Here is a 27,915-nt window from a genome sequence, read left to right as displayed (position 1 = left end):
ATAAAGAATCTCTATTCGTTCACAGTTTAACAGTTTTTGAACTTAATAGTTGAGAATCTACCTGAAAAAGGAACTTCCTGAAAGATATTTTTCAAGAAAATTGCATGGAAAATGGTAGGTACGATATTTTGTTGTTTAAGCTAGGCTGGAGGAAAAATAAGCTGTCGTTATAGAAATAACTTTGCTTTTGAGCAATAAATATTTTCAGTTCAAAAAATCAGGCAATATTAAAATTTCGGCTCTACATTTCAGTTGTTTAGTATTGAAATAGGAAAATTTGCTTTGTAAGCAGATAAAATATCTATCTGTCACTATTAAATCAATTACAACAACGGTAGAGCCATCATTGGGAGTATTTTCATTTTGTGATAATATGCTAAAGAGATGCATGGCATGATAGTTGCATAAAAATCCGGTTTCAAGATTTGGTAGAGCCATTTAGTTTAGGCACAAAATCTTAAAAATAAATAAAAATTAAAATAGAACGCTACATTTTTCAAGTAATTCCCGTTCGAAAAATTCACGTTCCACCACCATTAAAATTTTATGTCCAATCAACCTTTCTAAATCAGCTGAATGATTTAACCAAAACAGCTGTTCGCGTCCACTATAAACAAAGTGGGCCGCAACGAAACAAAAACGTTTCCCGAAATCGTTAGACCAATCCGCCTACATAACGAGGCAATTGTTCGACTGTCCTGAAAAATGGCGAGCTCTCACGTCAACCAATGCAAGGCGGTGCCAGCGAGCGTCGAGACACCACGCCATTGGCCGCAAGCATCGCCTTAACAACCTCCGACCAATCACAAACGAGATAGGAAGTTCGATTCAAACCAGTTCCATTTTAGCCGCCGGAACGCGCGCACGCGTTTTCAAATTTGGAACCCAAAAAGAACGGATAACGTGCTTTTTGAATTCGAACTGTGTTTTGTGTTCTATTTGTGAGGTTGTGTTTTGTTTTTGAGGATTTTGAAAAGAGAATACGGTTGGCAGCGAATTAGGTTGAGTTTCGTCAGCGGTGAGTGGTTATTTTTAGCTTTTAGCTTGTTAAAGCTGTTGTATGGAGGCAGGTCTTAATTTAGCGGTGCACGAGCGGCCGACGGCTCTTCCTTATTTTTATTCTCGATCGTTGTACGATGGCATTCGGTTGGCCTCTGTCCTAAAGTTTGAAAATAAATAGAAAAGTATGCGACTCTACCAACTACTTACTAGGTAGGTAGTAAGGGGATTTCCCTGAGGTTGCTTTGGTTAATTTGGTAGTGCAATGATGAAATAACTGGGGGCGTATTGCAAAAGATATAGAGCATAACCTGCTAAACTTACTCAACGTTAATAATGGTAGAGCTAGCTATTGGGCATTATTTTTGTAAATTATGTGAGTACTTTTCCAATTCTTTTTAAAATCATATTATCCAATTTGCTAGACTGGCAAACTTTTGGCTATACAGAACAACAGCAAAAGTTTGAAATTTTGCAATCTATCTACTAGAAGAGACAGGTAGAGTTTAATTAAGTCATTGGATTGGTCATCATTTCACCAGTTAAGTCTGCTAATTCTAGTCTATAATAAACAAAAATACACGCTATACGATAAGTATAATAAAATTATGTAGAGTCAAATTTGAAAATTTTAAAATGATGAGATCCACTTGTGCTGCTGCTGCAATTTTTAATTTGTTCAGCAGAAACATATTTTTTATATTATAAAATAAAAGATCTCAATTAAGTAGATGAAGATAGGTACATTAGTGAAACGAAAGGTCAATAGTACGAATTCCTTTTTTGAATGAATGAACGCAAAAAGTAAAAACAATGCACGATTATTCTGCTGGAGCTGGCTGTTTGGTTCTTTGAAAAAAAAAAAAGTTAAAAAATGTCTGTATTTATTCAGAGATAATTAAAGTTATAACGACAAATCGTCAATTTTTTTTAGAAAAAATAAAAAAACTAAAGCCCGGTCACTGATTTGAGATCTTCAGGAAGGAATTTAAGATTAAAAGTTCACGTCATTAGAAGATACGCCCAAACTTAAAATCTCAAATAGAAACTGGGCCTATGAGACAGAAGAAAAAAAAAAAGAATAATTAACTTTTTTATTACTCTTTTATTTTTTTGGTAAAAACTATTTTAATAGTCCACTAAACAAATACAAACATTTTTAGTTGAGTATTGCGTTAGGCGTAAGTTGACGCGAGTCCGTCGGCTTTTCGCGCTACGAGCTGGGCTTTTCTTTATACATAGTTGTTGCAATTCACGAAGGCGAGTGAGGTTTACATGTGTGGTGGCTCGCTACTATTCATTTATCAAAAGTTTTGACAGACATTACACTATCGTTATGTGCATGTACACGTACACACACAAGTAAAGCTCACTCGCCAAGCCTTCGTTAGTTGCAACTGTTGCAAGAACTATTACGAATATTTGTTTATTTTCTGGGATATAGAAACGACATTATTTTAGAGCTATTTCAACTCATTAATTAATACTTGAGAATGTTCTTCATTTATGATATTTTTTAAAGCTCTACATCGTAGAAGAAAATAATGAGTGAAGAACGACATAGCAAAGGCTATTGTGAGTTCTTATGTCTTACGTTATGTTCCAAAATAAACTAATTTATCTTACATTGACTACGTCTGATGAGTTATGAATTAATTACTCATTCTTTTCTGAAACATAAATAGCAATAATAAGAAGTAACGGATTTTTTAAGCACATGAGTTTGAGTAAAGGAGCTTGCTGTTTTTTGTTTTTAATTTACATAATTTTTTTACAAGCTCTATAAATCTGCGAATGTATAATTTAGGACAAAAAGAAAGTGGATGAAGATAAACAAAAAGATATCTTAAAAAAAAGAATATTTGTAAGCTCATAGACAACAAACTAACCTACAATGGTTCTATTTTTAAATATTCGAACGAAGCATCTTTTTTTCTTTCTCTGCTTGACAGGCCGTATTATTTCAACGTGGCCAGTCACAGAACTTTAAAAAAAATGTGACGCTCACCACCGTGTGAGGTAAGCGTTCGAATTTCGAAAAACGAGAAAAAATCAAAACCCTAACCCTAAAATGCCAACGGGACACATTTATCGGTCAATTAATTAAAATTTTTCAATAAAATTATCCGAAAAACACATGTTAGTGATGTACGCTTGTTTATTATACCCGAGGGCCGTAACTTTGGGTGTAATATGGGATAACATGGTCATTAATTAGCCCCCCACGGCAACGGGTTTTTACGACTCCCGATAACATCGGACCGGGATTAAGTCAGGCCTATGAGTTTTGTAATTCGATTAATTGTTAGTTTTATCTTTAGGGTTATTGTCAATTCATTATCATATTTAACCGGGACGGGTTTGTGGATTTAAGATGATTCTACGTACTTAGTTGGATATACTGCTGCGTTACTTTTTTACTACGAGTTATAAGGCGCAGGATATTTTTTTATGATCTGGTTATTGTTTATTTTACAATCGTATTACCTTATTAAAATGATTAAATATCGACAAAAATAAGAAACGAAAGAGCCCGTATTTCAATGTTCTTATCTGGATCTTATTATAAATCAATCAACTAGATCTAGCATCTTAACTAAACTAAATGTGTCACAAAACAAACGAGTCGTTGTAAACATAATTTGAAAAATGGGTCAAGGAATAATTGGCTGTTTTGTAAAAAAAAAACTAAGTTATTGCCTATCAACCTCATTATTAGATTTTTTTAGATCTGGATAGAAGAAGGTCATTCACCTGTCTTGACAAAAAAATCGTAGATACGATTTTTTAGAATAGCCAAATGATTGTCTTTGATAAAATGAATGAAGTCCATAGAATAATAAAAAAAAAAAATAATAGATTTTTACGGTTTCCCTGGTACTTTAATTCTTTGATACTAAAGTCCTCTTAATTTTATTTATTACATATCCCAGTGCAAATCTTATTCTTGGAAAGGTTTTAAATTATAATAATTCAAGAATCTGCCTTCCGTTTTGCATCCGTTCTAAAAAGAAGAATAATAAAATTCGAACTCCTAAATCATTCTGATTAAATTAGTTGCTCATTCTAAGACAGCATTGTTTATTTATTGATTTTCCAGAACTACTCAACTTTTATTGGATGAGTTTTATTGGCAGCCAAGCAATAGATCCTGATCATACAAGAGTTGCAGTTGTGGGAAACTGGGAACTGGAGGTAGATCCAAACTAGATAGTTATTAGTAAAAATAAGTTTAACTATTGGTGATCTTCAAAACTCCCATTTTCATAATAAATAAGAAATAATTTTGAAAGTTTTTTTAATGAATGAACATGGACAGTGTTTACAAACGTAGTTGGAGGCAATGGAGTGTCTCGCTACCAGATGAATGTAGACGGACAGATTGCTTTTAAAAAATATTTCGTTAAAAGTAATGGGCCACTTTTACAGACCATTTATTATGTAGAGTCAACTCACTTTTTTGTAAAACAATCATCTGAGTAGGTATAAAAACATTTGAAATAGTTTTAGAAAGAAATAAAGAAAGAAAATTAGTTTATTTGGTTCAAACATCACAAAAATGTGTTCCGGCAGAGGTTAGATTAGATAGCCAGTTCCTCCGTGGTTGAGGATTCCGGGTGAAGCTCGCTTCCACCTTCGGCCTGATCATCACTTACCATCAGGTGAGATACAGGCCAAGAGCTTCCTCGTTGTGGATTAAAAAAAATTGTGCGGGCAGAATAAAATCAGCGGCATTTACAAATTTCCATAATATTTTTTCCGTATTATAAAATAAATCCAATAACATTTTGTCGTCCATATCCTGGCAGCGTTAATTAAGGCCAAATTAAAAAGTGGAATTATTGTAAATGCAACTGCATTCACACGGAATATATCCTGGACCATCAGGTCGAATGCTCTGAGGAGTTTGCAAAGATTAGACTAGTTCAAATCCAACAATAATATCTCATTATTCGAGTTTTAAATACCTATCCACAAGATGATGTGAGATTTGAAAATTATAAATAACTTGAAAAAATCGAATTGCCTAAGGCGGGAATTGAACCCTTCCGCTTGCCAGGCGACTGCTCTTCCAACTGAGCTATACTCAATACTCAATAGTTTATTGCTTCCATAATGTTTACAAAAGGTGTTATTGGTAAGGTAAGATACAATTATGGACCCTGTCGGGCACTGCATTTTAGGAGAGAGGAAGATTTTTAGATTTATTGCATTAATTATTCTATGATTATTAATTATCAAATTTATTTTTAATCTGTTTTATTATTATTATACTTATTTAATATTTATTATTCATTATACTTATATTTATATTTTCATCTAAATTATTGCACTTAGGGCTACTTTTTTTGGCAGGATTTAGTTTTGGTATGTTATGTATAGCCTGACCAGGAACATAAAAACCCTGGCATAGAGGCGCGTCAATTGCATTTGATAGTGCAACACTGAGTACAGTCGTACCTGTGTTAAATTAATAGGCTAACTTTATGTATCAGGATTCAGAATTACGGGCTAATTTGATATTTTCATAAATTAACGAAACAATATTATTATAGGTAACCTGGTTTAAATAAATTAAATGAAACCATCAATCGAGCTAGTAGGATTTATTTTATTATTCATCAATAATAAAATTCAGAACTTGAATATTCAACTGCAATGTCTGCTAAGAACGCTTCAAACTCGGTACTTCTTTCCCAATTCCATAAAATTCAACACTTAAAAAGTGACAAAAAACTTTAAAATAGGTAGTTGAAACAAACCACAGCTAATTTTCATAGTTGACTGTACTATACGATAAACATGTCAGTCAATTTGACAACCTTTGTCGGAAACATTATTCAATGAAAATATTGTCCGAACCCTTAGTATTTCTCTTCGACAAATACTTTAACACATTGTGAACCACTTTCTTTCACGACTATAAAAAAATTTTAGCAATTTATTCACAAAATCAATTGCGCACATTTAAAATAAAGTTTGTTTACACTATGACAGCAATAAACTGACATGCAAGGTGACATTATAATGAAGTTTTCAGTTACTGTTGCCATTAAAAGAAATTAGTACCATTAGTTTTCCGCAACATGGCGAGGGTTTTTATGCTCCTGGTCAGGCTATATATTATATCCTATTATATTAAAATTTATATACTTAGCATATTATTTATTTATTATTAGCTACTTAGATAAACCCGTCGAAACGCTGGTACGGCTGTTGTTTCAAGTTATTTATAATTTTCAAATTAGTTTGAGACGCGACTCTTAACGCTAAAAATTAAAAATAACTATGATGTGAGATAATGAGGAGAAGAATTGATAAGAGGCAACTATAGCCCAACGGTGTCGCATGTAGGTAATGCCTATTCGAGACGCAGTAGTTCGAACTTCGAACCATGTTGACTCTGGACTATTGGTGAACATACTCCCAAGCATCCATTTAGCCTAAGCATAAGAGGGGTTAACTTTTATCCTAAAAAAGTTGTTGAAAAAAAAATTCTGCTTTCATTGATTTGACCCGATTAGAAATTACATTTTGACCCAACCATTGTTTTATGATTCAATATCAATTTATTAGTTCCAATAAATATTGGATTTTACTTTATTTCCCCAAGCTCAGTATCGGCGTACAAATCGGTAATAGTGAGGTGATTTGTACCGGTATCGCGCCGTGGTAATCTGTCGATAAATCTTGTGTTTTACAGCTGGTGCTGCCCGATAAGGATCGCGGACGCCACGTGGGGCGCTAGTGATGGGGCTTATATCGATGTAATTTGAATTTAGAACTTTAGATAACAGTCCAAGCACGGTAATACTATCATACAGTATTGTAACTTCATATAAACGGACGAAACGCGAGCTTTCCTTCGAAATTCAAATCTCGGTATGCGCTCGACATGCAAAAGTCGGGGGTGTCGCGAATGTGCCACAGTAATAAACGGACGATGTGTTGTTTTTTAAACAGTTTTTTTTATAAAAATAATTACAAGTACCTTTTTATACAGGGTGTTAGGTTTTATAAGCCGACACTAGCCCATGTTAACCAATAGTCATATCATTTGTTTTTTTAATTTTCATTCAAAATAAAATTTATAAAATCAGATTTGTATGACAATTAAAATTATTAAAATGATGATATCAATTTTCTGACTTCAATACAACCATTTATATGCACATGTTAACATGGGCTAGTGTCCGCTTATAAACCCATTTACCTAACACCCTGTATAATAATCAAGCATTTTGTACGCCTCAGTCGAGGCGCATACATTTTACTGTCGCAAATTCATAACATTTGTTACTAAATCTTAACACAAATATATTTGTTTAATTAAATCTACTAATGACAAGACAACATGCATTTTTATCCTATTTCATTCACAAAGTATTTTGTTTGTCAAAATAAAATAAAAAATTACAATCACAAAATACATTCACAATACTAGATAGAAAGATGTGTCAGTAGGTAGATGTAATGAAGATAGGGTCTGCATATGGGCAGCCCTAGCGCATGTTGTCATACGGTGACGTACCGCGCGGCTGTTGACATTTATTTCAAAAATATGGCCGAGTTGGAATACTGTATAGATAGTATTACCGTGGTCCAAGACTGGTGTTTATTGAAATGTATGCTATTTTTATGAATGCAAAATGCATTACTAGTTCAGTTCGGCGAATATGAGTCATAGTGACGTACATTGTGTGGTACGTGTTTGTAGAGTTCGAATGTAAGACAAAAATGTGCCTAGAATTTAGATGAACAAGTTTTGGAACCATGTCGGTTTAAAAAAAGAAATGCAATTTATGGCTGCGAAAAACGTAGAGTTTCGCAGCGTAAGTCATGAGCTGTACGCGGAGATGGAAGTGATTTAAAAAACTGAAGTTTACTTGTCAATATAAGTGTGATCTTAGGTTCTTTCTTCGTGCCTCTTGAGCGAAAATTACACAAATTATAAAAAGCATAGAAAGACTAAACAAGAAATTCCAATTAATAAGCAAAAGTTATGAATGCACAATATTTTCATGACTAATTGGATAGACTGGTGTCTCCTGCAATGCCAATGGCCTGATGTTGATAATGATGAAGTAATTCCCTGATATAACTACAAATCCGGTGTTTCTTAAAAAAAGACATCACAAAAGGCTGTGACATTAACGCGTTCGTTTGAATAACGACGCACACTTGGACAACGTCCAATTCGTGACAAAACATTTCTTCCTCAACGATCCCCATTTTAAATTAGCCCAGTTACAAAACTGTACGAGCCAAAATACACGCACTTAAAGTTATAAGACTTATTTCTTGTAGGATTCAGCGTGTCGAATATTTGGCATGCGATTTGATAATAAATTGCAATTGTTATTAATTTCTGATATGATTTATAATGACCGAATTTTCGTGTAAAAGTATTTTTTAGATAAAGCTAGCTTTATTTTACACAACAATATTTGTACAACATCAAGCTCTTTGGTTTGATTTTTATAAAAAAAGGCGAGCAAGTTCTTTTAGCTAAACTTTTCATTTTATTTCGTGCGACTCTACATCTGTCTTTAGCTTTGACATTTAGGAATGTCAGTGAAACTATTATGTTCTTCGATTTCACACTCCTCGGGATAATAATTATGAGTGATAATGAACAATTAATACGTAGGTATGCTTATTAAGAGAATCTGGAATCAAAGTTTAGGATAGTTGTAAAGGGGCTAAGGAAGACCATAAATTAACTAGCAGTGGGACAAGTTGTACCTACAATATGTCTTTATTTGCCCTACTAGACTACACAATAATTATGCTACTGGCTACAGTGTGATCCTAAAAAATAAACCGTCCATTTTATTCCCACAGTGTCCTTAAAAAAATATCGACTTCAGAACATCACTGGCGCCCGTCAGCTCCATATATCAGCAGGGTCCTCACGATCGTGTCGACGATAAAAATTACTTAAAACACCAAACGTTTAACATTTTGCCCCCAAGAGACTGCCCCGTCTCTTTCGCACCTCGATAAACGCGTTAGAATAGAAAGGGACAACTGTGGTTCCTTGTTTTAACGTTTCACGATGACTTTTGAATTGTTTCTCGAAATTGTAAGCCTTTGTCTGAGTAATGTGTACGTACGTGACATTATTTTGTGTGATAAAAATATGGATAATTGATGGTGGCGACCGTTTTAGAGATTCGTCGTGCGATTGTGGGAAATTGATTTAATGTGTCCCCAAAGTTTATTTTTCTAAAAATAATCGGTGCGGCGAGCGAGGTGTTAAGAATTTTCGGGTTGACAACAATACGTGACAATAAGCATTCATCTCAGTGACAGATGGAGGAGCTTTAGATTTTTGATCTCGGTGTTTAATTTGTTTATAGTTAAGGTTTGGTAGGGTAATTGAAATTAGTCCAGATGCTACTTACTCTCCAAATATGCGATCTTGTAGTTGTTGTTTCAAGATTAATGAAGATACAATAGGCAATGCGATTAGTTGAATATCATTTTAGACTACTTATAGCTGGAAAATCGCTGGAAAAGTTTCTAAGTTTTGCAATAAAGCTACTTTTAAGGCAGAACTAGACAGTCAATAGCTTAACCACCAATGGTAAAAATTATGGAGTCATTATGATTCCCGATTAAATTATTAATTAATAGAATTGCTACTTATAATTTAGTGAAGAAGTTGGACGGTTAGATCTCATTAGCAAAATATCAGGTGAAAATGTGTGTCCGTAATCCGTATCTAATAATAAACTTTAAACGTTTTTTCTTTTGTTTCAGATACAACCACTCCGAAAACTCAATTAAAATGAGAAAGAAGAGAAAACAAAGAATAAAACATAAATAAAAAACTAAAATTGCATCCAAAAAGCATTTATGTCAAAAACTTTATCACGTCTGTGGCCTGCCAGATAGAGACTGGGTGTTTTCAAGTGAATTTCAAAGACAAAAAAATAAACCCGTACCGGTGTGTACCATAAAAACAACTTACTTTAAAAAATAAACGGCCCTTTTCAAATTCCGAACGCAAATAAGTAATCGAAGTTTAAATGATTGCTTTTGTTCAAACATTTTGGGACTGCTGCCTTCGGCTGTTTATTTAGCTGCCTCTAAAGAGGATTTTAAAAACAAGACAGTGAAAGAATAAACAAAACTCGAACGCATTTACCGTAAAGACTACCATTATTTAAATACCGTTCCGTTCTGTGTTCACATTCGAAAATTCAAATTAGGAACGAAAATTAAAGCGTGCCACTAGCAGTAATACGCTCGCGATTTTCCGCGTGAAGTTTTAGTGTTACCAGTTAAGTTGTGGTGTCAAAGTGGCTGGAGACGAGCATTTGGACATGCTGGGGGGCCCTGAGTGGGGACAGCGGGAGGCCACCCCACCTAGAGATGCCCCCCTGCCGAGTTTTGGCTTCACACAGGAGCAAGTCGCGTGTGTCTGCGAGGTGAGTGGCGCGATTATCTGTGATGTGTATGACGTGCCTTATTGTTTATGGTCTGGGTCTGATGACAGGTTCCTTTAAATTATGTTTTTTAAGGAAACGGAAATGAAAGGAATTATTTTTAATTTTAAGTGGTGTTGTGGTGTACCAACATCTTAATACTCGTACTGGATAATAACAATGATTTCGAGAGAAAAGTTAAACAAAATTAGTAAGTAGGTAAGTATAGGACATTTTTCACAAAAATACATTTAATTTCATAGAATCTCCGGAGCTTGATCTTTTCACGATCATAGCTTCGTAATAGGTATAAGGTGTCAACTGAAATGTTAAAGAAATATTTAATTTCATAGAATCCCTGAATCCTTTTTCACACATAACTACATAATATGGGTACTTTAAATGTTATTGCTGCCGATACAAACATTCTTCGAATCGCAATCTATTTTGGGTAGGATTCTGTTGGAGTAGTAAACAACGACCGGACGAATAATGAATGAGCGGATTGAATTAATTGTTGTATACTTATTTCACTAATGCCCGTTTTCACCATCAAACCCTAATTTTTAAGTGAACCCTATGGTAACAAATAATATGAAATTTTTTCATAGGGTTCACTTAAAAATTAGGGATTGATGGTGAAAACGGGCTAAAGATTCCTTGTTATTGCGTCCTAGGTTTAGTTGTAACGCCCGTATTCACAAACATTACTATGAGGTCTCACAGTGCGCGTGGATGCACAGGGTGACACACAAACCAATCATAGAGCTCTATTGAACGGTTTTTTGCAGGAAAATGCAAGCTGAGTGTTCGTTTGAATGTTCATATTAAAACAGGAATACTACTACACGGTATCCTGCAAAAAACGGGATCTCTACGTAGCCGCGTAGTAGAGTAGGATAGAGCCCTAAGTTGTTAATCACTTCGGTTTGATAAAAACATTCGGGACTTTTCCACCTCTCGTTCCCACCGCTGCAACTCCTGTGTAGCCAGGATCTACAGCTTGACCACCAATGGAAACCGAAGCAGTGAAAGCTAAATTAAATAATTAGGATGTGGCAGGTGTGAAGTAGTGTGAACACGATAATCGAATCGGTAACCTCTGACACAGTCTGATTACGCGAACTACCAGGCCTGGCTGTCAAATTTATAAAACTCATTTATTAATTATTGTATGTACTACATTCTGCAAATAAATAATTTCATTTCATTTCATATTTTTAGGATTTTAAAAACACTTTTTCACGTCCCAGTATTAACCCTACCACTGCTTCGGGACAATAAATGGGCCAGTGCTGAGAAGAAGCAGCGCAAGAAACTCAATCACTATTTCACTATTTTTGTTTCTTACTAACCAACTTTAAGCAAATAATAAAAAAAACTAGTTTAGCTTCTCATAATAATAATATCATCAATGTAGGTGGAGTAATTCAGCCAAAATCATATCAAAATACCCATTTTTGTAGCAAAATAGCACCTATCCCAACTACACAAGCCACAGTTACCTTGATATGCTGTTCTGTACCTATTCTAACACCCCCACCACACCCTCAACTAGGCCCCGCCCCGAAACCGGATATGCGCCCTCCAGGTTGAGGGTAAATATCCATATCCGGTTGTCTTGGTGACCGGATCCATTAACGGTTTTTGGTTTTTACAAAGTTGATTATGCAATTTTAAAACGATTGCCTCGGTGTATCAAAAACCTATAATTTATTGATTAAATATAGGGTAAACCGGAGAGTGATTGCCCACTGGTAGTGATTGCCCGCTTTAAGAATAATATTGTCAGTGCTGACTTTGAATCACTCTAGTTAGATTTGAATTTACTAAATAAATGGCTCCGAGATCAATGTACAGTAGATTTAAAATTTACAATAGGATCACTAAAAAAAAACAGTTATGGCGGATTTTGTCAAGACGGGTGAAAATGTTACTCTAACAGGTAAAGACTTTAACAATTTTACTAAGGAATTACTTGCTTAGAGGTTAAATTTTTTTTGCAAGTTATTTAATATTCAACTAATGGTGTATAGTCATGATGAAATTATAAGTGTTGTCTCCATTATCAATGAAAATAACTGATAAAATTTGATTTCTAACGGTCATTTTAACGGTGGGTAATCACTGCACGTAAATCTGTATATTTTTAGTTATTGCCCACCATCATTTCAGTTATTGCCATATGTTAATGTATAGTTATTGCCCAGGGCAATTATTATTAGAGTGTTGCCACCATGCAGTAGCAGTATTTAAGTTGCTCATTGCTAGGCTTGTTTTGCAATTTACAGGCATAAATATTGAAATGGCTTTTAATGTTTCATTTTTAGTAATTCCAAAAGTTCAATATAGCATAGAAAATTTGCAAAAAGCGATCGAAGCTGTACAAAATGTATCCAACAATTTATCTACAAGATAAATTGCTGAAAAATATGGTTTGGCTTGAAAAAATTTATAAAAATTCAAACGCAAATACAAAAAATGAAAATCCTACGTTAAATCTACTAGTGAAAATGTTAATTGTAAGGAAATAGATACAACTTTAGGGAAGAATAACCAACAGCTAATTGAACATTCTGAGCAACCACTTGAACTGATATCAAATAAGATAAAAAAATAAATACATATAAAATTCAAATTTTTGTGTCATCTATGTTTTGAAATAGATGATTCTGTCTCTATCGATTCTGACTCATCAACATCAGCTCAAGAAATATTTGATAATATAGTTAATAAGGCCAAACGCAATTTATTTTGTAATTTTGAAGACTGTACTACTAGAATTTAAGTTTAATGTTTTGTTTTGTTTATTTAAAGCCAATTTTGACATTTTAAAATTGATTATTTTGTTTTAAGATACTGGGCAATTACTGTGCTTTGATGTGGGCAATTAGTGTAAGTAATGGGCAATGACTGTACTTTTTGGAGGATTTTAAATTTATTTCAATATTTTCTATGTTACGTAAGTTTTAACTAAAAACTTTTAATATTCTGTTTAACAGTTTATTGAGTTATAAGAAAAAAGTCATAAATGGTCGATAATTAAAATACTTTCTTAAATTTTTCATCTCAATGTGTTTGAAATCTTTAAGTGGGCAATAGCTATACGGTTTACCCTACTTAGTAGAACATAAGTTTTTGCCCGGGGAGAGTTTCCTTCGATCAAAATACAATGTCTTCTGACCTTCTTCAAAATCCATTCAATCTTAAAAAAACTACATCGTAAACTTTTCCCTTCCAAAAACTAAAAGCTACTCTGAAACGTAGTATTAAAGGCCGGTCGATCTATTCTCATAAATAAAACACTGGATAACACTTAACTTTCACATTATATTGCCTTATTTTAATTACAATTCATCACTTAGCACAAAAGCGCGCGGAGTCACCTCCGCGCGTCCCTCTATTCTGACGTTTGATTCTCGTGTGACATTGACGTATTGTCAATGTCACTATGACAGCATCTCATTGGCCACAACGATACCGTTATTTTAACGTTTTAGATTTTTCATAATTAACAGTAGGGACAGTGGCGGGACAAGACCTAAATTTGATGTGGGCAAGACAGATTTCGCGAGGCCTTGTTCTGTGGCGACCTGAAGACGGATTTTATGAAATAATAAAAAAAAAATGGGTCAATGGTCTATTCATTGACAGTTTCTGATTTCTTGATTCAGTGATTATTTTTAAAAGAATATTGCGCCAAAGAATAATGTTCGTCACTTAAAACCGTGTTGTTGCTTAATTTTGTGTCTGATTATGACTGAATTTGTTTGGAAAAAAATATATTTTTATTTTTAACTACATTGTTTAGCTATCAAGAATTTATATTTAATCCTTCAAGCACCGCGAATCTAGACACAATAGATAATCAATTGTTATGACATTAATTAATGCCGTCTGGGACTCAATCGGTTAATAGTAGTGATGGGCCGACTATGGTCTTTGCCGACTAACCGACTAGCCGACTAATCGGTTTTCAAATTGCCGATTAGTCGGCCGACTAATCGGCAATGGCGATCATTCTAATACCTACCTACTTGTCCGAAGATTAAATTATCTAGATTTTCTCAAAGAAATATGAATATCTAGATTTCTAAAGAGATAAATATAACGTTTTGAGAAATTAGATTTCTTTAATATGAGAAAGAATAAAAAGCAACATTACAATCACCTAACAGTACCTAAGGTAGCATATCTATCCTGCGGGGAAGTGGTAAATTATGTGGGGCTCCTCTCATCGGAAGGATGAGGAATACCCACATAAATAACCCCTGAGATCGCCTTAGTGTGAAGAACTATGGGAATCCCGACAAAGCCATCAACTATCATAGTCCGTCCTGGCAATTGCTCACATGTATAATAAATATGATCGCCCCCTGCTGGGCTAGGATGCGCGCCGTGATATTATTCTTATTTATCGACGTCAAAATGTATGAGCAAAATTGCGCTAATCGCGGCACGCTAATCCGATGAGAGGAGCCCCACATAATCTACCACTTCCCCGCAGGATAGGTATGCAATTCCATGCATTTTTTTCTCGAAAAAAAAGTGTCATAATTTTGGACAAATTACATAGGTAAACTTTACACATTTTTAACGATTTCCTGGTAATTTTAACTAATGTTAACTTTGAATGAATTTAGACTGATTGCCAAAATTTTAAATCAGGTGAAACCTCTTTTTACTGATTTTTTGCAGTCAAAAGTGGTTTAGATAAACACCCTTGGTCTACCTCATAATCATCTTGGTGATTATGAGTTTATTTCATTCACATATTTATTTTTGTAATGCGCCGATTATAATCGGCATATTTTGCCGAATAGTCGTCACTAGTCGGCCGACTACAAATGATGCCGAATAGTCGGCTTTCCCGACTAGTCGGCCCATCTCTAGTTAATAGTCAATGTTTGCATTTATTGTCGTATTGTGATATTGTCATCTCCACCTTGTATACATTTTTTTTTAAATTTTGATGCGCGAGGCCCCTTGTACCGCGAGGCCGTAGGCATCCACCACGTCACCACCCACGTCGCCCACGCCTTACGCCGCCACTGAGTAGGGATATATTCCATCTATTCTGATTTCTACTTAGCCTAAAAGTTGACTTGAGGAGACCATCAAAGTGTTTGCAAGAATACGAGTAAAAGCACGTTCAATCTTATAATCGAGTTATGCCCGCGACTTCGTACGCGTGAAAATAGTTTAAATAAAATTTCCCGTTTTTGCAACATTTTTCGTTACTGCTCTTCTGCCCCTATTGTAGGGTGATGTTATAAAGCCTAAAGCCTTCCTCGATAAATGGGCTATCCAATACAAAAATATTTTTTCAAATCGGATCTGTAGTGTCCTGAGATTCACGCGTTCAAACAATCTCTTCAGCTTTATAATATTAAGTATAGATGGACCATACAAGACACGTGTTTTTTTGTTCGATTTACTTACTAAACTGTTAAGATAAAAGTGGTCTTGTAAAAGATGATATGACCCTTCTTGTTTTTGATTCGTGTTGGCCGGTTTTTACCCTCACTGTGCTTCGGGGACAATCATGACATCACATTGTGGTCCAGTGCTGAATCAAAAAGAGTCAGTGTCTTCAATAGGGAACCGGACCCTATTCACGAAGTAGTTTATAAAATAACGGTATTTTAATATACTTACTAGTACAACAGAGGTCTGTGGAGTTAGTTAGTCAATCTGTCAAATTTTTGTATGTATCATTTAAACTGGTACCTAAATTCATCATAAATATAAATAATGACGAATCAATTTTTCACGAGAAGTAATATAAAAAGAATAAAGAATTTATGGACACAGACTTTACACAGATTAAAAGATTTTACGTGAGCGCATTTTCCTTTCAAAAAACCTTGATAAAAAATCTTTTGTTTTTCAAACTGACTCCGTTAAACTAGGTATAATATCAATGGGTCCCCTAAGTAGTTTTGAATGCCGCTGTAGCGACGAACGCTGTTGCGAATGTTTTTTCCACTGCCTCATAGTTTCGAAAGCTTGTATGTATCGCTAACGATGCTGTTCCGACAAACACTTTTTCTCAGTGGTTTCATCATCATCATCATCGTCACCAACAGCCCTTTACAGTCCACTGCTGGACTATGAGCCTCCTCCAAGTCCTCCACTATAGTGGAGGGTTTTGCCATAATCCCCACGCTTGGCAGGCGGGTTGGAGATCGCAGTTTATAAGATTGATGTTTTTCAGAGAGCGCTGCTGCCCGTTCTCTGTTTGATGTGTAGTCCCTAAGTCGCCTCTTACACACGAGAAGAGTACGGGTTGTTGACAAATTTAGTTTAGACTCAGTGGTTTACGCGAAAGAAGATACTAAGATTAGTAGTAATTAAAGTAAGGTTATGGAATAGGTGCGGTGATTACACTCTGTCCTATGAGATCCCTGTAATTCATGGTTCGCCCTACACCATCAAAGTTGTTTACTCGTCCACCACACCCTCCGTAACCGGATATCCGGTTGGCAACCGACTTGTATTGGTTGTCAAGGTTACGCCGCAGACTCTACGTGAAAACCAAAATGAAGTCGTTGACTTGAGTGAGAAAAATATAGATACGCGGTGTTGTCATAAAAAAAGTTATTTATTTTCACGAAATAAGCTTTTAAAAAGCGCTTTTACACGTGCCTATTACTTTAAGCTTCCACCGCTTTGGGACAATAAATGGGCCAGTGCTGAGAAGAAGCAGCGCAAGAAACTCAAGTTGATAAAGGGTTTTTCAGCATTTTTAATGTCCCATAATATTAAATCAAGCTTTTATCCTGTAGTAGTACAATCTTGGACTTTCACAGAAAGACAATCGTGCGCGTTCTGTCAAAAACCGGGATAAAAACTATCCTATGTTTTTCCATAAGATTCAAAATATGTCTATGCCAAACATCATGCAAATCAAAGCTGTCAATAAAGTAACATCAATTTGTTTGCAAATAACCCTTCTTCTGGCGCAGTTGAGTAAAAAACACGGTACGTTTCATTACATTCGATACATTTCAGTATTTTGTTAGATGAAAAACAGATCTCTCAATTTATAATTTTTAAAATAATAACAATCATTTAGTAGCCTGCTTTTATTTTAGTTCAGATACGACAACTCTACAATAAAATTATTTCAATAAACCAACACAAACCGTGAATGTTATTTTAAAACGTATTTATTATTGTAATTGGTATGGTTCTTAATCCCTCCCAAATTGGATCTGCAACCGTCATGGTGTGGGTTTCAAATTGGTGCGGGGTGAAAATAATGGGTATTATGGAATGCTGACAGGATTGACTTCTTTTGGTGGCGTTGATAACCACCTCTTAAGGTTCTGTGGTTCATAAAATTTATTTATCGGACCGAGTTTTTTTTTATCCACAACGAGGAAGCTCTTGGCCTGTATCTCACCTGATGGTAAGTGACGGTCAGGCCGAAGGTGGAAGCGAGCTTCATCCGGAATCCTCAACCACGGAGGAACTGGCTATCTTATCTCTAACTGCCGGAACACAATAATGCTGTTAGCATTGTTGTTATATCGACAGACTTAGGTAAGATGGTGGTAGCTAGCCAGGCGGACTTAGAACAAGCCCTACCAGGCTACCACCAAACAAACCGAACAGAAAAATCTGCCCCCACTGGGAATCGAACCCGGGACCTCTGCATCTGAAGCAGGTGGTCTTACCACTAGACCACAGAGGCGGTTGATGATGATGACTTAACCCTTTATACGGCAGTGGGAATGTAGTTCCTACCATATTTAGAACTTTATCTACCTTGTTTTAAGTTACAAAAACAATGAATTTGGTCTTGTTATGCCCTTTAAAGGCATAAGGTACCTACCTTCGAGATATGGACTCATATTATATCTTTATCAGGTTAATTCAAACCAAAATGTCATAAAACATTGAATCACAATCTAAAAGATGTCCTTTGTGTCCCAACTAGGAATTAACTAAGCCTCCGAGTTGAAGGCTTTAAAGAAACTTGTTTTTTATGTAGCTTCTTCTTTCAGGGGGTAATTTAAAAAAAATAATGCCAGGTTTCACCATCAATCCCTATTTTTTAAGTGACCCCTATGGTAAACACGTAACTGGAACTTTGTTTTCATAGGGGTCACTTAAAAATTAGGGAAACGGGCGGTATTGCGAACTAGGCACTCTTTAAATTAAATTTGCCAGCCCCTAGTATGGTTCCCTAAGTGGTGTGGGGTGTAGTGACAATAATGGGTCACAACTTAACAATGGTGATCGTCATGGTTCTGGGTGTTTATAGGATTAGTGGATGCTTTAGTGAGTATTCATTATTTTACCCTATGACTTAGTCTAATAGTCGACAGAACATCAGACTACCCTTTTTATTAGGGTTCCGTAGTCCTGACAAGGAACCCTTATAGTTTCGATATGTCTGTCTATCTGTCTGTCCGAGGTTTTGCTTAGAAACTGTGGGCACTAGGGAGCTGTAATTTTGTGGAGGTAGGTACATAATATGTAATATCTATTAATCACACCGACAAAACAGTAAAATAAAATTTTGAAAAGAAATTCGTGCGTAATTAATGCCCGTAATTAACATTACTATGAGGTCTCAAAGTGCGCGTGGACGCACAGGGTGACACACGAATCAATCACAGAGCTGCAATTTGCTGCTCGTTCGCAAGCATCGTTTGTGAATACGGGCGTAAAATTCGTCTTTTTTTGTAAAATTGTTTAACATTTTTTTTCTCTGAATAGTCAAAATACAAATTACGTATTTATTATCATGTAGACAATTTTCAGGGCACTTTAAATTCAAACATATTTTGCTCTACACTCCGGGATAACATTCAGGTGGTGCTGAGAAGAACTCAGACCCTTTTTACCACCCACATATTTTTCTGAAGCAGCAGAGGCAGGTTTAATGTTAAATAATTATGAGTTATTTATCGAAAAACCAGAACCTACAAGTTCAACTAACTACCCATCTCCACCTTGACACGTGCGAGTAACAAATTACTTTAACTAAAAGGTACCGATCGCCAAAATTACAGGGCGCATCCAATGAATAAACTTGCTATACTTTTAACAAATAATAGCTTGTATCGGATATCGTACTTACTTCATTATATTCACCATTATTTCCACTTACTTGTAGGTTTAGCAACTTTTTTGTAGTTAGGAGACTTTTCTGACAAATTGGCTTTTTTGACATTCAGATAGGAATAAGAAAAATGGTTCTAAAATAAAAAAGAAGAAAGAAGTAGAGCTAGAGTTTGATGTAATATGACTATATTTAACTAATACATAGTAAATTCAATAAAATATTTATTTATTCAAGACGAAAAACAGATCACAACTGAGGATTCATAGATTGTGTAAATTGTATTATGTATGTAAGTATAGTTAGATCTTAAAAATATTAAAACCTTGTGGACCCGAGATATTATTATGGTAGGGCAAGCTCTATTTGCGACGTGTATTATTATTGTAAAAATCGATTACACTTATTTGTAGAGTCAGATTGGGTGTGTAATTTTTTATTTTAAGAGTGTTGTTAATAAAAGTCCGGAATACTAATCTATACTTATAATAAATCTGTAGAGAGGTCAATTCTGTACATGAAATATGTTTACAAAATAACTATCAGTGGGTGATTAGTGATCAATACTGATGCCAAAAATGCAATCAGTAAAATTTTTGTCTGTCTGTCTGTATGTTCCTTATAGAAACAAAAACTACTCGACGGATTTTAACGAAACTTGGTACGATTATTCTTCATACTCCTGGGCAGGTTATAGTATACTTATGAATTCCCACGGGAACGGGAATTAGCGGGAAAATCCTTTTGTATGAAAAATCTAAGCCGCTTAAATTAGACGCGTGAAATTTGGCGTGCAGGTACCTTAGTAAACTTAAAGCTTAGTTACAACAGGATATTGCAAAATTCCCACGGGAACGGGAGTTAGCGGGAAAAAACATTTGTATGAAAAAATCTAAACCGCGTCAGATAGATGAAGGGGGTAAAACGGGATCCACGCGTACGAAGTCGCGGGCGGCCGCTAGTTCATACTAAAAAGTCACAGGAGAGAAGAAAGGAGAGCTCCAAGTCCGAGTATTATCCGGAAGTATGGTAACACTACTCGCTAACGCAGGGGCTCTACATATTTGCATAATATAATTTGGAAACCTTGTAATGGGCGCACTTTTTGGTTGGGGTTAGGGCATGTAATATCGGAAGATTTTCAATTCCGATATTGTATTCCGATATTAGATCTCAATATCGGAATTCCGATATTAATATCGGAATTGAGTTCATGTGCTATAAAATTAATATTTGGTTATATTCGTAAGAATTCTGGATTGTTTAAAATAAAATAATGATTGTAATCAAAATCTTTAATTTGGTACAAAACAGCACTTCATAAAATTGAAGTTTTAAAACCATTTTTATGTTATGGGTATCCATTGCATTTGGTTTTTTATGTGACAAGAGGCAAACGAGCAGACGGATCACCTGATAATGAATGGTTACTGATAATGAGCTTATATGGACTAGCAAATAATTAAAGTGTTTTTGTAAAATCACAGGTATCAAACAAACTTTTACTCCTTTATTATATTACCCTGTTTTATGTTGGCGGAACGAATTTTAGAGTCATTCAAATCACGTGCTACAAAAATTGTAGAGAGTGGTAAAAAACTTGAATATGCTTGTAATTTGTTCCTTTTTGATTATCGATGTACAACTCACAAAACCACGGGCCATCATCATCATCATGTCAGCCATAGGACGTCCACTGCTGAACACAGGCTCCGATAATGATTTTCACAATGGCCGGTTGGTGGCGGCCTGCATCCAGCGCCTTCCTGCTACCTTTATGAGGTCGTCGGTCCACCTTGTGGTTATGAGTCCTACGCTGCGATTTCCAGTACGTGGCCTCCACTTCAGAACCTTGCTGCCTCATCGTCCGTCTGTTTTGCGTACTAAGGCAGAACCGTTGGAAGACCTTATCACAATGCTCGAAGACCTTAATCAAGTTTCCCAACAGGTAGGCCTTCGGATGAATATGGAAAAAACGAAGCTTATGTCGAATGTCCATGTTGCTCCTTACCCAGTTTCGGTTAGGAGCTCGATTCTCGAGATTGTTGACAAGTAAGTATATGTCTATCTCAGACAAACGATCAGCTAGGTAGTTAGATGCAATTTCGAGAAAGAGGTAAATCGTCGAATACGAAGACGAAAGTCTTCAATTTGTGTGTGTTACCAGTGATGATATACGGCTCGAAAACGTGGCCTTTGAATATAGGGCACAACGTGCTATGGAGAGGGATAAGCTTGGTGTTTCTTTCCGAGATCTAATCAGAAATGAGGAGCTCCGTAAACTAACTAAGGTCGCTGACATAGCCCGACGGATTAGCAAGCTGAAGTGGCAATGGGCAGGGCACATAGTAGTTAGTACGCAGAACTGACGGTCCATAGTCCAGTAAAATTAATGTTTGAAAGGGAGTTGAGATGTCGTTCTTTGTTGACCAAGTACCTATGGCAAATGCTAAAATTGATTTAGAACAAGTTAAATTAACCACAAATAGTAAAGATATTAAAATATTTGCAGTGGAACAAAAAGTGAGGGTGAGAGACATGAGAAAATCATTGGTCTTTGCCAATCATGTACTTTGGGCTTTGTGGCAGGTTGTGGCGAGTTTAAACGCTTTGTTTAAAATCTCAATTAAAACTTTTATCTGATTCCGATATTACGATATTGGGTCGCTCAATATCGGAATTGAAATATCGGATCTCGCAGTCCGAGATTCCGATATTACGAGATTCCGAGATTCCGATATTCATGCCCTAGTTGGGGTTATAATTTTTAATAAAGTTATTAATAAAATAAGCAATTTTGTTGCAAATCGCCAATTGCAAAGAGACATTGGTAATGTAGTCGAAACAGTGGTAATTTCGATAATGTTGACTTGTGAGTCACAGTCAAATCATTTAAGAGCTTGGGTCTGAATTGAAAACGGGGCTATTCCCACCTCTCGTTCCCACCGCTGCAACTCCTGTGTAGCCAGGATCTAGCTTGACCGCCAATAAAAACCCAACCAGTGAACTAGTGAAGGTCAAGTTTGGTAAATTGAAAAAAGAGAGCAGAGTGCCCAAAAACAGGCTAAAAGTCAATTGTTAGCGATAATCAAATTTTAAGTCACATTAAAATTTATAACACCTCAGCCAAACCTACCGCGCCATAAAGGGACAGTCTTTTCTATCAGCTATAAGTCGCAGAATGTCGTAGAGTAGGTAATAATACGTTAATTGTTTTAAACAGTTAATTCGATATGTATAGGTATCTACTTAAAGATGATGAATTTGTTTTTTGCACAAATTACTAATACCCCCGTTAGCCCCTCGTGGTAAGCTAAATATGCTTACGATCCCGCGTTCCTTGAATCCCGAGTCGGCTAGTCCGACCCCTATCGTGGCTTCAAAATATGATCGTGGCTAATGATGGTGTAGAAGTAAACCTCAAATCCACTCCACAGTGTATTATCAACCTATAGGTAGCAAAGTTTCAGGCGCAGAAACAAAAACGCATCGCTGGACCGTTTTTTTTAGTGATAAATTAGTTCAGTTTTTCATAGTGTGCAATCCTCAAACCTACCAAACTTAATGTTATTGACCTAATAGGTAGCAAACTCGCGGGCGCAGAAACAAAAACGCATCGCCCTGGTGGGCCGCTGTGCGCCGGCGCAGGATTCGCACATGTCCGTCTGTGGCGCGTCCGGCGTCCTAAGTCAATAAGCTGAGTCAACAGCGACCTTATTTCGGCTTAATAAGACCGCAAGCATGGGACTGCTTTTTGCTAAGCTTACTAAAATAGATATTATGTTATAAATTAAGTTATAAAGTGCCACACCACATTTGGCTAATAACTCTATGTGATCAATCAATGATACATATTTAACTTTCCGCCGGGACAATCTTCCGACAATCAAGCTGCACATCCTGGCTAAACAGGAGTATAATATTTTTACCCAGCGGAGGCACGCCGGCGTCGATTTCATAGCCTTCGTCACTTAGGATTACATAGTAGATTTCTACTAGTGAAAGAATTTTCAATGAGTTTCATAAACCGGGCAAACTGGCAAACCGGAACTCCTGGTTTTGGAGAGATCTTTTCTATTAAAGTCATGTGATTTGAATTTTGATCATAACGTAGGTAACACTACTCAGTTCACTGTTTCTTCTTCTCTCTCCGTTTTTTCTTCTATAGGTATTATTTACTCTCTTAGCTTTGTGATGTCCCATTGTCATATTTTCTTTCTTACTAGCCAGAACCTACTACATCTGTACTTATACAGGTCCTCCTCGTAAGTCCCATAGACTTTCTTAGTCTAGAACCCAGTCTAAATCAGTTCTGTTACAGGTCCTCCAACAAGCCGGCAATATCGAGCGCCTCGGCCGCTTCCTCTGGTCGCTGCCGGCGTGCGAGCGGCTACACGCGCACGAGTCGGTGCTGAAGGCCAAGGCCATGGTGGCCTTCCACCGCGGCAACTTCAAGGAGCTGTACCGGCTGCTGGAGTCGCACACCTTCAGCGCGCACAACCACGCCAAGCTGCAGAGCCTGTGGCTCAAGGGTAATTCACAAAATACTCTGAAACTTGGAGTAGCTGGACTATTTGCAGCTCTCGATTTCATCGGTGTGTCTTTTAGGTAGCCAGGATCTACAGCTTGATCGCCAACTTAAGTTGGAGTAAGACATTTGCATCCATGCCAAGCTGCAGATTCTGTGGCTCAAGGGTGAGTGGGGCAGCTTGGAGAATTGAGGGTCGTTGGGGCTGAACAGTTCTAGAGTGGCGACTACGGACTGGAAAACGCAGTCCTCCAACTTATGGAGCGAAGATGTAGTGTAGGTCATGGTCGCGCACAACCACGCCAAGCTGCAGAGCCTGTGGCTCAAGGGTGAGTGGAGCAGCTCGAAGAATGAGGGTCATTGGGGTAGAGCAGTTATAGAGTGGCAAACGCAATGGTGGCAGCCTTCTAACTCGGTGGACTGACGATGTAGTGTAGGTCGCGGGAAGCACCTGAAGCGCAAGAACAGTCATTGCGAGAGGCCTTTTTCCAGTCAGTAGATGTCCTTTGGCTTTAAACTCAAGCGGAAACCAGCTTGTTAAGAAGGCTAGAAGTCATCAAATCTGCGAGCGGTAGGTAATACATAATCTTTGGAAACAGCTTCCAAACATGGCTCAGTCAGTTTGGCTTTCGATACACATACAAACTATGATCCCACTTTTCCATGGGATCCATACAACGGCGGATCCAGGGGGGTGGTCATGGAGGTCATGACCCCCCCCCTGAACGGAATCAAAATATCATGAATTAATTGTCTGCTTCTATTTTGTTTGTTTGAAATCTTTGTCATCACTTTTACGGAGTTTTGCGTCAAACTACACCTCGGTATACCTCTAGCCTTAGATTAATAAAGCCTAGATGGATAGTCTTCATACAAACGCTTCGTCAAGAGTGAGGCAAAATTCTTATGTCATTAGTGTCAATTTTCTTGGGGAGTGTGGACAATGAAGGCGTTTTCCCTGAAAGTAGGGAAATTTTTAATAAGTTTTTAATTATTTCATAATTAACAAAAACAAAACGCATCATGTACTTACTTATTTATTGAATTCAAAGTACCTACCTAATTACAATAAGATGAATCGACTTAAAAGTCTCGATTTCATAAAAAAGGAAGTGTATTTGTACGGCTAACAATTGGGAAATAAATTTTCTTGTTACTGGTATCATTCCCGTATTTAATTTTTGAATCCAAGCAAAATACGCGTCGAATCGTAGTACTTACTTATCAAATGTAACACTGGTCACTTTCTTTCGTTTTTCTGATGTATTTAGACACCCTTTCACAGCACAAACCGTCATAATTAATTAAAATTCGTCGGACGTGTTTACCAATTTTTCACTTTGACAGTTCATGTGACGTTTACGAGTGAGCCGTTCCGGCTCACTAAAAGCTGCCTCACTTTTCGTGCACTGACTATCTATCTAGGCTTTATTAATCTAAGCCTCTAGCTTTTATGACATATTATTCACCACATTTATAGAGTGCCTCATTCCATGTATAATAGTGTTTACCTGGATGTCTTTAAGAGAAGATGGCAATATGTATGTGTTCGATCATTTCAGCCAAATGACGTCCACTGCTGGACAAAGGCCTCCTCCAAGGTTTTCCACAATGCACGGTCCTGCGCTGCCCGCATCCAGGCTCTTCCCGCGACCTTTACCAGATCGTCGGTCCACCTAGTAGGAGGCTTGCCCACGTTACGTCTTCCAGCCCGTGGTCGCCACTCGAGAACTTTTCTGCCCCAACGGCCATCGTCTCTACGAGCTATGTGCCCCGCCCACTGCCACTTGATTTTAGCAATTCTGCGGGCTATGTCGGTCACTTTGGTTCTCCTGCGGATTTCCTCATTTCTGATTCGATCACGCAGGGAAACTCCAAGCATGGCCCGCTCCATCGCCCGTTGGGTGACCTTGAGCCTTCTTATGAGGCCCATAGTAAGCGACCACGTTTCAGATCCATGTACCATCACTGGCAACACACACTGCTCGAAGACTTTTGTCTTGAGACACTGCGGTATTTCGGACGTGAGTATATTGCGTAGCTTCCCGAACGCTGCCCAGCCGAGTTGGATTCGACGATTGACCTCTTTCTCGAAGTTGGCTGTACCTAACTGGACTGTTTGTCCCAGGTATACATAATTGTCAACAACTTCGAGTGTAGAGTCTCCAACCTTCAAAGGAGTGGGTGCGACACGGACATTAGGTACACATGATTTTTGTCTTGTCCATGTTCATTCTGAGACCCACTTGTTGAGAGGCTCTACTGAGGCCATCGAGCATTGTGCCTAGATCTTCCAAGGTCTCAGCCATGGCTACGATATCGTCCGCGAATCGAAGGTGGGTGATGTACTCGCCGTTGATATTTATGCCAAATCCGCTCCAGTCCAGAAGCTTGAAGACATCTTCCAGGACAGTGGTAAACAGTTTTGGAGATATGACGTCTCCCTGTGTTACCCCTCGCTGCAACTGGATAGGTTTCGAGTCCCGATCCTGGAGGCGGACTGACATTGTGGCGTTTTTGTATAAACTTTTTAACACTTCGATATATTGATAGTCAATTTGGCACCTTTGGAGAGACTGTAGCACTACCCAGGTCTCGACCGAATCAAAGGCTTTCTCATAATCCACAAACGCCAGGCAAAGTGGCTGATTATACTCCTCGGTCTTCTGTATAATCTGCCGCAGCGTATGTATGTGGTCTATGGTACCAAAGCTTTTTCGGAAACCGGCTTGTTCGGGAGGCTGGAAGTCGTCGAGCCTGCGAGCGAGATGATTCGTAATGACTCGAAAACAGCTTGTAGACATGGCTCAGAAGTGAGATGGGTCTATAATTCTTCAGCAAGGTTTTGTCACCTTTTTTGAAGAAGAGTATCACCACACTTCTGTGCCATGTCGTAGGCGTTTTTCCTTCGAGGATGACGGAATTGAACAGCTTCTGAAGAGCCTTTAGTATCAGCGTTCCACCTGCCTTCAAAAGCTCAGCCGTCACCATCACCCAGTGCCTTGTTGTTCTTCAGCTGTTTAAGAGCCATTCTAATCTCGTACAGACTGACGTCCGGGATATCTTCGGTATAGTGTCGGGTCAATCTAGCTCTTGGGTCTTCGGCTAGATTTGTGACAGGTGTGCGTACACTTGTGTATAATTTGTCAGTAGAACTTCTCAACCTCTTCAATATCTCCGGCCCCGACGAAATGGCTCTGCCATCCTCGGTTTTCAGCTTGGTCAGTTGGCTTTGGCCAACAGACATATCTCTTGCGAACACTTTAGAGCCCTTATTTCGCTCGATCGCCTCTTTAATACGGTCTGTGTTTATGTCGGTCGCGAGTCAAAGACTTGGAGATCTGTCTGTTAAGACGCCGATACTGAGCAGCATCTTCAGAGGACTGCAGAACCAAGTTCCGTCTCTCTTCCATGAGTTGATTGGTGAGGTCAGAGATCTTTTTGGTTCTTTTTGAACGACGGGTTTTAAAGAACTTAGACCCAGTCGTTTGGACAATTTCCACGAACCTGTCATTGTATTCGTCCACATTTCCGCAGTCTCCTAGGCATTCGAAACGATTTTGCAGTTCGAGATGAAAGCTTTCGGGGTTTTGGAGCTGGATGGGCGCTGGGCGGAGCGTAGACTTCATCAGTAGACATCTCTCGAGTTTGGGTCTGATATTCAATGTGCCTCTTACCATTCGGTGATCGCTTCCTGTTTTGACCGAGTTGATCACAGAGACATCATTGAATATATGCTTCTTCGTCGACAAGATGAAGTCGATCTCATTTTTGGAGCGCCATTGGGATGCTGCAGCCATGTCCACTTTCGCTGTTTTGGCTTCCTGAAGAAGGAGTTCATCAAAAAGAGGCCCTCCTTCTCCATAAAGCCAGCCAGC

General features: G+C 37.4%; 1 protein-coding gene across 1 annotated transcript in view; it reads left to right on the top strand.

The window, feature by feature from the left end:
• Window positions 1–849: 849 nt before the first annotated feature.
• Window positions 850–27,915, top strand: part of LOC135084416 (homeobox protein six1a-like) — a 51,002-nt gene continuing 23,936 nt past the window's right edge. Inside the window, exons 1-3 of the mRNA XM_063979201.1 lie at window positions 850–1,018; window positions 9,766–10,436; window positions 23,831–24,041. Coding sequence (XP_063835271.1) covers window positions 10,332–10,436; window positions 23,831–24,041 — 316 coding nt within the window. The 5' untranslated portion in view covers window positions 850–1,018; window positions 9,766–10,331. The remainder of the gene's footprint in view (window positions 1,019–9,765; window positions 10,437–23,830; window positions 24,042–27,915) is intronic.

The sequence above is a fragment of the Ostrinia nubilalis genome, chromosome 26, assembly GCF_963855985.1.
Source record: "Ostrinia nubilalis chromosome 26, ilOstNubi1.1, whole genome shotgun sequence".
Lineage (NCBI taxonomy): Eukaryota > Metazoa > Arthropoda > Insecta > Lepidoptera > Crambidae > Ostrinia > Ostrinia nubilalis.
The sequence above is the reverse complement of the archived record's forward strand: the minus strand, read 5'-3'. Positions and strand labels throughout refer to the sequence as shown.